The following is a 14,638-nucleotide window of genomic DNA, read 5'->3' as shown; positions in this document are numbered from 1 at the left end:
TCTCTAATTAAATGCCATGGGCTGTAAGAGATGGAGATAAATTATTTATACTGCTTTGATGAGAGCTAGCTAGCTCTAAGGAGCGAGCAGTCAGACGCTCTTAGAATTGAAAGCACTGCAGTGAGATTTTACAGAAACTTTTCTAGGAGGGTGTTCGGGGGAAGAAAAAGCTAAATCTGAATGTTTGCCACTGGGAGCGAGGTGCGTCAGGTTTCTGTGTTTAGCAGCCAGTCGCTCCAAAGATATAATTTGCTCATTTGAGAGAGATATTTTCACGCTGGTATTTACAAGACAGGAAGAGGTGAGGCTGTTTACAGCTCCACTCAGCAGCAGGTTCAACTGTTTGGAAAACATCCATGTTTTTAGTTCATATTTTTAAGTAACAAATTGGAAATGATGGTTAGGTACCCCTGGTGCTCACACCCTGACCCTAATCTAATTGTGTCCGTGTCACTGGAGGGCAGGGTGAGGGTGAAATGCAGCCATTCTTCCAGCAAACAAGCTGCAAACCTCCCACGGGCAAAAAAAAAGAAAAGAAAAAGCTTTCACAGTAATGAAGCATAACTGAGGAGAATCAACGAATGAGACAAAGGAAGCAAGCCAAAGTCAGATAAGAACTTCTTATTATTCCAATAAAAAATACATTCATACAGAAATATAACAATTTTGCAAAACAATTTCAAATAAAAATTTCATAAAGCATAAACATAACAATTTTACAAAAGTTGTTTTTTTTTTCTTTTTATACAAAGATTCAGTTGAGAACAAACAGCTGTGTGTGTGTGTGTGTGACAGAAAGAGTTGGGATAGTGGGATGAAAGAGATGATGAAAAGTGTAAAAGATGCAAGCAAACATGGTGCCTAATCAAGGCTCAATTACCACTTGAACAGTATTGGCTGCCGTTTTCACAGAATGGATGTTCCCTTTCCTTTTGCCCACAAAAGGCACTGCCAGCACTCCCAGATCTATTGCAGCAAGCAGTTTCAAGTTTGTACTCATCCTGTCTCTTTCACCCGCTGATCTGAAATCCATAAGTCGTAGCATGCCGCCGTGCAACTTGCTGCAACATCGAATTCCTACAGCAAGGTCGCTGATCTGGAGTGGGAGGCATAGATCACTTTATCCCGAAACAGTAGCAAGTATAATCTCTACTATTATTATCACCTCCACTTTTTGTAGCCATCTTCTTCCACCGCCAATCAAATGACCGACACACATTCACCTTTAAGGGAGATGCTGTCATGGGCTTTTTGACAAATTTCCATGTGCACCGTCAGTGCTTGATCTGGATCTCCTCCCGAGAGACCCAGCCACCCCCCCCACTCGCTCCTGTGGTTTTCATAATACTGTCGCAGCTTGGCTAAAACAACGCTCCCCCAGACAGGTCAATAACCAACCTACACAGTCAGCAGTCTGTGACAGATTCCATGCCAACAAAGCCTTTAGCAATTCATTACTGAGAGGCAGTACAAGGCGAGGCCTGTCCGACTGCAGCCTGTTAATTACAATAAATCTTTAGCTCTTTCTTCAGTCCCACTTGCAGGGACGGAGGGACAGAGGGGGGGACAGGGAAGAGAGGATGGGGTGTCGGTGATGGCGGGGAGGGATACGAGGAAAAGGAGCAGCACTGAATGAAAGCCGCATTTTTGTTAACGTAGTCTGGTACCTTAGAGCTGGGTGTGATGGACTCGAGTACATACTACACAGTAGTTAACGTCTTTAATAAATGAATTTAAGTGCTCTAAACATACAGCATTTGTTTAAACATTCCGACTTAATTGAATGTGATGTGTATCAGATAAACTGGTGCTCTGATTCAGAAACAAGAAGAGAGAAAAAGGTATTTTTCTGAACATTTTAACAACACGTGGACAGCCGCCATTAAACACCAAGAGTTCATTCGTAATTGAGCCTTGATCAAGCTTGTCAAATCACCCATACAACAAATGTGACTCCCAGAGGGAGCAAAACCGCCGCCGCCACTGGGCTGAGTCACTTGCATAAGGCACCATTAAGGTCAACAGTGCATTATTAGATAGAAAACAAAGTACAAAAATCAAAATTACTCCTCAAGGCATAGGATGAATGGGAAAATGAGCAAGCAGTGGTGAAATCTCCAGCCAGATGAGAAACCAGGATGAAGAAAACGCAGGAAATTGTAAAAATAAAAGAGGAAATCATCAAGGCTTTATGTACAATATTGTAACATTTAACCGTTCGCACTTTAGCTGCACTTTTATTGAAACTATTTGCAGTCCTGATTACAGTGGAAACATGAAATGAACAAACCCTAGAACCATGCAACACCTGTCTATGATACTGAAGTTATAGTATAGTTGTGTTATACCTCTAAGCACACAGCTTATACAATTGGACTACAAATGAGCTTTGTAGCTTGTAAAAAAATAATAAACCAGGCTACATAACACATTGCACATTTAGTAGCTGCACCAAAAACACCAAAAAAGCTCCTGTCATACAGTGACCAGAGGGGGGACAGAGTTTTGGTCCCTGGGTCACTGACCAGAAGACACATCTGCCCTTCTCTCTCGCTGGTCAAACCCAAGGCCTCAAACGCTTCGGAGAACCCCCCCCCCACTGTCTGGGTGCCAGACAGACAGGCACAGGAACTTCCATCCTGTCCCATCCTCACACTGCCACCGGGGGAAACACAAGTGGGAACGTTTCCTCCAGAAACCCATTCAGTCCACAGCAACATTGGTACCAGCCCCGCACCATCCATCAATCCATCTCTTCTCCCAAAAAAAAAAATGTCTTCTCTCTTTCCAGGGGGGCCAGTCAGCCAATCTCAGACATTCACAGTGCACACATGCTTACCTCAGACAGTTTTGTAAAGTACCAGTGTATCTGCTGCCCGGGAGATGTCCCCAAAACATCATGCACCATACATACAAATCATTCACTCTTTTTGTTTGTGTCTCTTTTATCTTTTTTTTTGTCTTTTCTTTTTGTGTGTGTTGTAAGTTCCTTCTCAATCAAAAAGATCTTCTTCCCCATCCATGATTTTGTCCTCTTGTTGCAACAGACAACCTTCAGAGCGCCTTTCTCCAAAGAGAGGTCCCGGAGGCACTGGGTTTCAGTATGGTGCAAAACGGCATGCTTTGGCTGGAACACACTCCCGCCACTCTGCTCTGGGACAGTTCAACCAAGAGACTGGTCGGGAGACGGCATTTGTTTTTTTTTTTTTAACTTTTAAAACTTTCCCCTTCTCTGCGTTGCTTGGTTGGTGCTCGGCCCCGCTCTAGATGTGCCTCTTCATGTGAAGAGCCAGATGGTCAGACCTGGAGAAACATCTGGGGACAGACAGGAGGCGGAGGAAGTCAGTAACAATGAAGAAAAGGACCACTGGTGAGTGTTTTAGGGAATGAATGAAACAAGTTTTGCAGGAAACAACAGTGATTTTAAATTTTAATGCTTTAAAAGATGAGAACAATGAGTGGTTCGGCCAATAGAACACATGCTTTGTTGCTTCTGTTATTCACACAGTGACAAATTTCTACTGAGAGGCTGATTATTTTTAGTACAGCCGACCCATAACTGGGTTGTTGAGGCCTATTTTTAACAAAAACACATAACATTAACAAAAGCTCTGCATTCAGATCCCTTAATTTAAATGCTTTTTTATTGGGATCAAGATACATGTTACAAACAGGACATTTTAAAAGTCTTAATCTATATTTAGCTGCCTGAGTAAAATGCATCAGTTCTTTTGATCTTTTAAGACATCACTATCTGGATGGTGCAAGAAAAGCAGATCACATCAACAAAAATGCACGTCACCAGCACATGCTTCAGCCCTGCGTGAGAGGGACAGAGGCTTATCAAAAGCCTGGTCACGTTGTTTGCTGATAAACGTCCGGTCTTACCTGTCACAGTGACTGCATTTAAATGGCTTTGCCCCAGTGTGCTTCCTGAAGTGTCTGGTCAACTCGTCGCTCCGTGCAAAACGCCACTCGCAGCCCTCCCACGAACACCTGTACGGTTTCTCACCTGTAGAGCAAACAAGGGGACCATTAATTCAGCTCACTTTTGGACACAAAAGGAATGTTCTCCTGCTCGGGCGCCGATTGGTCGGCTCCGCGCTGTTGTCATTTAAATACATTCAAATCAATCAGCCAGGGGGGACAGGCCGGTTGACACGGGTGCTGGAGACCCAGATTCCACTGAACCTGCTGGACCACTGGCTGTGTGTTGTGATGCGAGCCGAAACATGCTAAGAATGCTAAGAGCGATGCTGTGCAGCTGAATACGAGCAGTATATAAATAAAATCTAACATGAAAAAAGCCACACGTGCAATTTCACACTGCTAATCAAAAATAAGAAAGGCTCAAATGACCATTCAAAGGCCTTCCAACCCAGTGCCCCCTGGCTCCCCGCCCATTCACCCCTTTCCCATGGTGAAACTCAATCTGTTTTGAAGTCCTTTTATCTCCCATGTGCAACCCCTCCCCCCTGCCTCTCTCTCTGTCGCTCGCTCGCTCACTCACTCAGTCACATTCCAGATAGATTAGGTCACAGTTTAGGTATCCAGCCATGCAGAGCTAATACTCACAGCGCTCCAGCTGAGGACATCATGCAATTCGGGCCTTTAATTACATTACACAATGGATGGACAGTGCCATCAAGGAAGAAGACTGAACTGAGATTTTTTAACTCTATGAATGAACTGAAAACAGCAGAGAAGACCCCCCCCCCCCAATCCCTTTAGTTTTCTGTTTCCATGCATCACACACAGTCATGACATAAGCAGTCTGGGTTCTGACTCACCTGTATGAGTGCGCTGGTGTGCTTTTAGGTGGGAGCTCTTTGTGTAAACCTTGCGACACCCGTTGAAGTGACACCTGTGCACTCGCCTCCTGCCGTCCGGGGACGCGTCCCCGCAGCTGAGTCCCGTCTTTTCCGTGCTCTTTGCCACCCCGGTGTTCCTGATTTTGACCGGCAAGTGCAACCCGGCGTGTGTGGCGACCCAGCCGTTTGTCACGGCCCCAGCCTCCGAGCTGGCCTCCGGAGAGGACGGGGGAGTGCTAATGATGGAGGGGCTAAAAGGTCCAGAGCCAACCAACACGGAGCCCAGAGGGTTGGAGGTAAAGCTGTGTGTGGGCGAGAGCTCCTCAGAACTGTCTGAAGCTTCGCTGCTGGCGTCAGAATTCACACTGTTGGTGTCCAAGATTTGGCTGTCCTGATTGTCCTCCTCGTGGGCCGCGGGCAGCTTTGGGTCGGACTCGGCCTTGGCCTTGTCCCCGCAGGCCAGGATCAACTTGCTCCAGAGGTCCTCCTGCCCGTCGAACTTGAGGTCGGATGTGGAGACGTAAGGCTCGCTCTGTAGATAGCGCTCCAACTCCAAACATGTCTGGTTGAATGAGAAAAGACAGTAAGAATAAATGAATTACAACAGCAGCCCTGAAGAGAGGAGGCTCATTCACAGCAGCAGGATGCTTCTGTGTGGGGAATCCTTTTAAATGATGCATGTGCACATGCCCCAAAACGCCTTATGTGGTGTAATATTTGTTGAATGCTTACAGCAGGAAATTGTAGCAATTGGATATCAGAGATACCAGGCTCATCATATTAATGATTAATCATTTAAGTAATTTTTCAAGCAAAAGTGGCAAATATTAGCTTTCGCTGGTTCCAGCTTCTCAAATATGAAGATTTTCTGCTTGCTTGTATCATATATGACGGAAAATGTAATATTTTTGGATTTTGGACTGTTGGTTGAATAAAACAAGTGCCTTGGGCTATGGGAAGTCGTGATGAGCGTTTTTCACCATTTTGTGGTGTTTCACAGACGGAGACAATGAATCAAGAAAATAACAGAATGAACTGATGATGACAGTAATCGTTAGTTGCGGCCCTGTTAGACATATTCACAAAACCTGCACTTGCATGATCCTTAATTCACCGATCATGAGTTCACCTGGCTACACTAAATCTAGCCCTCATGCCAAACATCACACCACGCAGCAGCCACTCAGCTTCACGTGATCTATTCAGGCCTGTCATCCCTCCAAACTCCCAACTCTCCTGCACCTGAGTGCAGTCTAAACACTGAGCGTGCATTGTCATTTCAGCCCTCAATGACTCACTGAACAAATTTAGAGTCCTTTTAAGGAAGCCGCTCAGCTACCCCCCACCACCACCACACGCCCCCCCTCCTCCACTCTAACATGAGCCATTCAGCTGCTTTTCCTCATGCGTACCTCTGCCATGCAATCACATCCTTCCTCAGTGTCAGACACTCAAGCCCCCCCCCCACCGTAAAAAAGATACACCGGCTCCAATTGACTTCAGGAGGCCATTAAAGTTGAAAAAGCAAGGGCCATTCATTAGGAGGTGCTCAGAGAGACAGCGGCCTCCACGAGGCAGATGTTAGAATAAACATTTCCTCTAGGCTTCTGCAGCCTTACACAAGATTTTCCAGCTGTGCTGCTGTCTACTCATGCGAGCAGGAATTGGCTACGGCTGACATTTGATAGTGTCATGTTGTGGAGAGGATGAGGATGCAAATGGATGGGTTTTTTTTTTTGTTAGGAACATATATGTTAAAGAGTAAAAAAGGGGAAGAGGACATTGTTCAAATCTTTGCATCACATCTAAAGTTCATAATGTAGATTTAGGAAACGATGCCAAAACAGAAATACTGTACTAATCCTCCTGAGGGTCTACAGAGCTGATCCTGAGCAAACTCACAACATCTGATTTTGAATTAACTGCTGACTGACTTCAAATTCTACTTCCTTCTGCACCGGCTAGGACTCTCTGGTGTCAGGAGTGAAACCAGCTCTGATGCCCTGAAAGCAGCCGCTGAAAGAAGAAGTCCTGCTCCCACAGCAGAGCAGCACACGCACAGGCACACTGCTGCTGTTAGAGTGACTCTGTCCCCATTCATCCTGGCGCAGCAGAGCCTCCACTCCAGCTGTCAGACTGACACACTGATCCACTTCAGCCTGCCAAAGAAAAAACTTCATAACGAACCCGATCGTGAAACAGCACATCAGGTGAACGCACGGGCTCCGTCTAAGCACCGGGGCACCTGCGTTAACAACCGCTATGATGGCATTTTTAAACTTCCCGAGCGCATTAAACGCCGCCGTGAAGACTATTAAAAGCAAGGAGAGAGAGAGAGAGAGAGAGAGAGAGAGAGAAAAAAAAAAAAAAAAAAAGAAGCGTGCTCAGTTCCGCTTTGCCACACAAGCTCAAACACTGACTTAGAAAACAGTTGATAGATATATTCACCTGCTGCCAGTACTCCTCCAGAGACGGTAAGGCTGAGAAATAGCCCGTGTCGTGAACTATCTGAAGTTCTTGAAAGATGCTGCACATGGGTAGAACATCCATTTTTTTTCCCAGAGCTTTGATTTTGTCTTTAAAAAACAAAAAAAAAAAGCTATTGAGCTGCACTTCAATCTTTTTCTCAGGTAATAAAAAAAAAAAGCCCAGCCAGTGAGAGGAAGAAGAGCGGGTCCCCTGCGACGCAAACCAACAAGCGCTTGTTTTCAGTGTCAGCAGTACGAGCGTCCGTCCGTCCGTCCGTCAGTGCCCCCCCTTCTTCTTCTTCTTCTTCTTCTTCTTCTTCTCCTCTCGCTTGCGTACAAGGTGTTTGCAAACACTGCACCGGACTGGATGGGGAACAACTGCGCTCTGCAAACTTCCCTATTCAAACCTCGAAGCCCGGCCCACCCCCCTCGCCGCCCTCCTTCCTCGCGGCAGGATTACGCCTGCAGGTTGTGAGCCAATCAGCGGCGAGCGGCGTAAGGGGTTGCCAATGATATCACGGCCGGCCAATCGCAGCCGGCCTCTCGCTTAATTTGGTTCCTTCTCCGTTTTAATTGGCGCGTTTAACTCCCAGTGGCTCGTCGCTGATTGGCTGGTTATTTATAGGCATGTATATAAGCCGGTTCTCCCTGTGTCTGTAGTCTTTTCTGTCCGCGACATGTTTCGCCACAGACAGCGCATGTGAGCCGAAACACTTTTATTCCTCTTCAGTGGAAAACATCTCAGTCTCCCCCCCCCTCTCTCTGTGTGTGTGTGTGTGTGTGTGTGTGTGTGTGTTTTTAACTTTGTCACAAGTAGCACTTGCAACACTGCTGTTAAAGGGGGATGAGTTCACCCAAGGCTGTAACTATGGTGAAGTGCATGTGTGTTGACATCAGCCACTAAAAGTGAATACATGTCTTGGGACACGGTGACTAATGGATGGCAGGATATTATTGTGTTATCAGCACACGTATCAGTTTAGAGGAAGCATCAGTCCCCACTTCTCCTCTCCGAATGAGTTAATACAGACTTCTGCTTTATCACCGAGAGGCTGAAAAGTACCAGATCAAAGTTAGACTCGGTCTTAAGCAGAGGTTCGACAGCCGCGCTTGTCACAAGTTAAAACACTCTTCTTTTTTTTTTTTTCAACCTAATTTGCACTTAAAAGAGGATGTAGCTGAATTAATATTCCAAAGCAGCTCCCCAAAGTTAAAGCATTTGTTTTTACCCCAGTTTAGTTATTATGATACATGGAAACATCCTGTTTCCTCTAACAGTTACTCCCAATAACACTGTAGATCAGAATAATGACTCCACATGTGCCATTTTGCCAGCAATTTCCCCCAAAGGACAGAGGTTCCTAACCTTTGCTGTCCACTTGTAAGGCCACATTAGTGTAGACATGAGCTGTACGCTGTACAATTACAAAAATGTTCCTATCAAGTTGTTTAACTTTAGGGCTTTTTTCAAATATTTATACATTATTTCTACAGTCGTACAATATTTATATGTATCTTTGCTTTAACATCAAAAATGACATGGCATGTAATCGTTTAGTCCATCAGTTCTTCTCGTGGCTGCAGCCTATTATCTACCCAATAATGACATACTTTTCTGTATTATTTAACTGTGGGCCTCATAAACAAACCATTTACTCAATCTTCTCTGATACTGAGACACTTTATTTCTAATTCTGTGAGTTATTTTATCCATCTCCCTAATTCTGTTTACTATCAACTTCAAATTTAGTAGAGAAGGCAGAGTGGGATTTGTTTCAAAGCTGCAATTCTGATGATACTATACAGATATTAGTCTTTTTCTAAGGTTAGTTCAGGTGGTCTTATACCCAAAATGGATGTTTTATACATGATAGATTTTCATTATATAACTGGTTGCTATTATATTTTTATAAAATAGAGTGGTTTACATTCTTTCTGCCACAGCTTCCCCATTTGTCTGACTTCATTGATGTGCTAACTTTAGTTTGTATTTTTAGAGGCCTAAAGAGGGGGAAGTATCCACTATTTCCCAACAACTTATTATACTTTAGGGGAGGTCCTTAAGGAAATTAAAATCCTAAAGTGAGTGAATTTCTGTGTTCAGAGTTGTTTAACTTGGAATGTGAGTCATATCTTAGAGGTTAAACGTTAAAATCTTAACTTAAAAACCAAGATTTGGAGCCTTAGTTACATACTTTGACAATTATCAACATAAAAACAGAAAGGTTTACATTATAGCTAAATTATAACTTCCATAATTCCCCCATTGTCTGGTGAGACCCTGCTGTGTTCCCTCATGAATGACTCTTCATTCCAGTAACATTCCATTGCATATTGGCAACGGCGCTACGTCATCCCGACTTATTCTTATCATTTCCTCTTTGCAGAAGTACTCGCGTGCCACACAGGCATCTTTTCCTGCAGCTATTGCATAAGTTCACAGCATTAAGTCGCACCACAACCTGGCACACCATCTCCTGATGAGATAAACAACATTTCTACACAGGAGCCACATTGTCTTCCAAGAGGCAGTATTTTCTGTTGCTAGCCGAGTAGACAACTGAGTGTCCTTTGTGCTGCTCAGCTGCGAGGCCATATTTGTCACCCATAGCATCTGATTTAGTCATATGGCGATGGGATGCCTTGTGAAGCCCGGAGCTGGCCTCAGTAGCACTGCAAAGGAATTCCACTTTGCTTTTATGTGACTAATGGGGCTATTCATTATGTCCCTCTAGGACTCAATGGACACTTTGCTTTGAAGAGAGAAAACTCACTGTGTCCACGTCCATTTTGCAAGAGCTGCTAAAAGTTATTTTGTCACCACGTGAAATGTAACAGAATGCCCACTCATTATCCATGCATTTCAAGTTGCCAAGGCTTACACTGTATATGTGTGATGAATAACAGAGTACACCGTCGGGTCCCGCTGGAGCATTAGTGGGCAGCTCTGCAGTAATCACTTCTTTCAGAAGGCCTGCTAGATGAAGCATTTAGAGAATGCACGGGGTCCTGCATGGCAGCTTTTATCTTGGAAGGCCAGGTCTGCAGCTTTATCATCGTTATGTAATCCCAGCCCAGCCAGTAGCCACAGGAAAGAGCAATTACAGGATGACCCATTTTAATGCATCACTGTCAACCCAATTAGTGAGTTGTTCGAAGGGGTTTTTCTGGGTAACCTGGGTGCCCTCGACACACAATCTTGTATGGTTTTCCCATAATGTGTGTAGGGAAATGGACTATAGACTGTGGCTGTTCTACAGTCATCATCCACTGCTGACATGACACAGGAACTTAAACTGCAATGATTAGATTGAGTAGACAACGAAAATTCATCACCCACTATTTTGATAATTAATTAATCTTTTCAATCAGTGTTTTAGGTAAAAATGCCAAGCATTTGATGGCTCCAGCTTCTCATATGTGACGCTGTGTTGTTTTGATTTGTCTTACGTGATAGTAAACTGAATCTCTTTGGGTTTCGGATTGTTGGTCAGACATAACTAGTAATTTGAACAAAAACACCTTGGGCTCTAGGACATTATAATGAACATTTTCCAGTATTTTCTGCCATTTTATAGATGAAAGACTAATAACCAGCAGATGAATCAAAAATGAAAATAATTGTTAGTTGCAGCCCTAGCTGGAACAGCCAAGTCTCATTTTTGCTCAGTTAAATACTATGACCTAATATGAAATTAATATTAATTATATTTTATGAATTATTGTAGCAGAAGTAAGACATTTTCTTGAATTTAAAGTAGGACTATGTAACTTTTGAAAGAAAAAATAACACATTCTTTCCCTTACAAATTAAAAAGTTGAATTTCAGAGCAATTAAACACACTTTATAATATGACCAATAGATGGAACAGTCATTATAAAGTCAGCTCCTTTATGTTACATGGTCTTGCTTTAATAGGAGGCCTCATAGTTACAACAGTACCATTTCAGGACCATTATTGGACCAATTTTAGCAGATGTTATGTGAAAGGAGCCTATTGGACACTACAGCAATTTAGTATTCGATTAGTATTTTACTATATCACCATAACAGCAGGGTTCTCGTATGAGGCAGATAAGCAGCAGGTGCTGAGCTGTCCTGACTTTTATCCCTAATATGGCTCATGCTCCAAAAACAATGGAGCCTACATTTCCCATCATGCTACTCTCATTAAACCCTCTCTGCTTCTCCACACCTTCAGTTTGTAATGCAGAGGCTCTATGTTAAACACTGAATGAGAATATCCTGATGACATCATTAGCTTTTTTTTCAAAGAAGACATTATACAACTGCTGAGAAAACTGAACTCTGAGTTAAAAATACTGCATTTGTGCAAAAGGACTGCACTCTAATAAAAACTGAACATCTTTGATCATATATGCAGGAAGAAATGTAGAAAAATAGGAAGATCTTACAAGTTAGGGCAACATTTGGTCCATAACAATGGTGCATCATGGTTAACATTGGAGAACAATGGAGTTAACGTGTTCATTGACTTCATTTGTCAGTGTCACAGAAATGAAGCAGAGACAGATTTATGGCCCAACAATGTTGGAGCAGACGTGACAGACTCAGAATTAAACGTCCGCTCATTATTTCCCTGCTTACTATCAGAAGGCCAGTTAGTAATGAGGTACAGCACTATTGATAGAGATGCATTGCTCTCCGTGGGGGCCACTGAAAATTTGTCCAAGCTTAAATAAAATGAGAATAAAAATAATTGATTGGAAATCAATGCACATACATCATTCACTCTTTTGTTAAAAGGAGAAATGGAAGGGAAGAGAGAGGGGAGAAAAAGAGCTCCTGGAAAATCGATATTCATTCGAATCATAAATCAGAATTGAGTCAGCGCTTGCGGGGAGGAGAGATAATCATTGGCCTGGTTTTGGATTACATACTCCACAGGGCTGGGGCTTGTTCAGCCTGCAAATGTGTTTAGCTTTGTTACAATACCCCCCCCCCACACACGCACACACAAACATGAACGGTGAGATCCTCTCATTGAAATGCATTGATGGTTTAGTGGGACGTTGGCCTTATGTGCCGCTGTCAGGCCACGTCTGGGGACAGATCAACATGTGTGTACAATGGGTCGTGTGGTGTCAGCTCCATCAGGCCGTCAATGAGGAGCCTCTGCCTCCCAGCGGCTCTTGACCTTGAAGATGAAGAGTGGGCCCTGTGAGTTTGTGTGTGTGTGTGTGTGTGTGTGTGTGTGTGTGTGTGTGTGTGTGTGTGTGTGTGTGTGTGTGTTTGTGTGTGTGTGTGTGTGTGTGTGTGCGTGCGTGTGCGCGCGTTTTATCTGCGTTTCTGAGCGGACATGCATAGGACACAGCAATCAGTCAGGACGCTCTCGTGATGTTTGGTGATGGAGGATTGTGAATTGGTTTGTGCGCTCGCATTCAGAACAGACCGATGTATCAGGCTGCTGATATAGTGGGGGGGAAATCAATATTGTCCACCTCCGATATGATGGAGGTTCTTCCCTGATGCACTCCAACACTAAAACCTGCAATAAAATGCATCTTCTTTGGTTTAGGTAGGGCCCTTAAAGAATTACATTATTAATGTGTGTTTATTAGTAGGAGACAGTCCATATTAAACTTTATTATCACTGACCTTTTAAATACATCTATTTAAATACGCTGAGGTTAGCTCAATCGCAATACTTGGTTCTGATGCTCTTAAAGAAACTGTTTTGAATTTTTAGGTGTTTACAGTATTTTTCAAAAATTGTGACGGCATAAGTTTTAGCTGACCAAAACTAATGACATACCCATCAGCCTCAGCTGTATATTGTGTTTAGTGCTAAACAGCAAATGTTATCATGCTAACATGTTAAACTAAGATGGTAAACATTACATAATGGCTATGAGCATGTTAGAGTTGCACACATGAGATAAGTGAGTAGACCATACTAAAAATCTCAGTTTCAGATGATTTTAAACACACATAGTAGCTTTGAATAAAAAATAAACTTAATACAAAATCTGAACAAATTAGGGATCAGGACTTCATGGAAACCCTCCTAGTAAAGTGGAAATTGGCAGTGTCAGTTCATCAGAAGCATTCAAAATGCACTGTAATTCACTGTAACTGTATCTAAGTACGTAACCATGTGTATGGTGGCGGTGTTTTGACAACAGCAAATTACCGGTGACCATACAGGCTGTGTCATAGGGCCTTGAGGTTATCACTCAAGTGAATAGCAAGAGAGTCAGTTTCTCTTATCTACAGAGACACTCTCAGTGCCCTCAGGAGTCTCTCTGTTCAAATGAAACAAATAGCCTTTTCTGGAAAAGCAAACAGTGAGGGAACCAGATGTACCCCCTCCAAACTGAGCTCCATTCACTCCGACCAACTGCAGATTCGGAAAATGCGAAAACACATTGTGCCAGCGAGAGATTTCAAGTAGCGCTTTGTTTAAACATTATAGTCACGCAGGGAGAGATTTCAGTGGTAGATCTTAAAAGTGCTGGAAAATCTGCAGGACAGTTCAATGGTCATTGTTTCACACAGGGTGTTGCATTCAGGGGCTGAAGGTTGTTTTTCTCTCCAGTGATGCCAACTCCGCACTAAAGACTACTACCATTACACATGGTGGTGGAATGTTAAGTATTTTATTATTTTCTGCCAACCTCTGTGGGAACCGGCGCTCTCTGGGTGTTTCGGGGGTGGTATTTATCGAGGCCACGGTATAAACACAAACCCAACCCACTGATTAGGGAACTGGGATGTATTCATTCTACACTTTCGGTTGTGGGAGAGAAAGAGGAGGGAGGGGCATGGGGAGGAGGGGTGGCGTTATGATTGGGTTACCATGACCATGAACACGCTGAGCTGAATGTGGCATTTTCAGACTGATACAGGATCACCTATCACCCAGAGCACGCAGATGGATTCCACATGCATGAATAAAACTGACTCATAGTTTCATAGTCAGTGTTGCAGAAAACATCAGATGTAATCTGTTTGTCATTCCCGTCACAGGGAAGTGATTGTTGTCCTACTTGGCATGAATTACATTTTTGGTCAGTTCTCTTCTTTTGTGTAGATTAGTGTTTTTTTTAAATCTTTTTTTTTTTTTGGAGGCAGCCCACCTCCTCTATAAAACAGGAAAACCTAATGTTGATATACAGCCACTTTATGCTCTGCATTCAAGGACACACGCACAGAGACATGTGATTGTATTCCTATACATGTGAACCCTTACTGAGTTTACGTTCATTCATTAACCCTCACCACTCCATGCTTATGTTTAACTTTTATCCCGACCAAAAACTGGTCCTGATGCCAATCTTTAATCCCTAAAAACAAAAACTTATTCGGCATGTTTTTACTTCAGAGGAACTTCCTCA

At 43.3% G+C, this 14,638-nt stretch overlaps 1 protein-coding gene across 1 annotated transcript; it reads right to left on the bottom strand.

Annotated features, from left to right (window-relative positions):
* Positions 1-606: 606 nt before the first annotated feature.
* On the bottom strand, positions 607-7,674 carry klf6a (Kruppel-like factor 6a). The gene is made up of 4 exons (XM_051410928.1): positions 7,260-7,674; positions 4,791-5,373; positions 3,889-4,012; positions 607-3,315 (listed from the first exon to the last, which is right to left on the bottom strand). The coding sequence occupies exons 1-4, from the start codon at positions 7,359-7,361 to the stop codon at positions 3,264-3,266; spliced, it is 861 nt and encodes a 286-aa protein (XP_051266888.1). The 5' UTR covers positions 7,362-7,674; the 3' UTR covers positions 607-3,263.
* Between the last annotated feature and the right edge of the window lie 6,964 nt (positions 7,675-14,638).

Source organism: Dicentrarchus labrax, unplaced genomic scaffold (genome assembly GCF_905237075.1).
Source record: "Dicentrarchus labrax unplaced genomic scaffold, dlabrax2021, whole genome shotgun sequence".
Classification (NCBI taxonomy): domain Eukaryota; kingdom Metazoa; phylum Chordata; class Actinopteri; family Moronidae; genus Dicentrarchus; species Dicentrarchus labrax.
The sequence above is the reverse complement of the archived record's forward strand: the minus strand, read 5'-3'. Positions and strand labels throughout refer to the sequence as shown.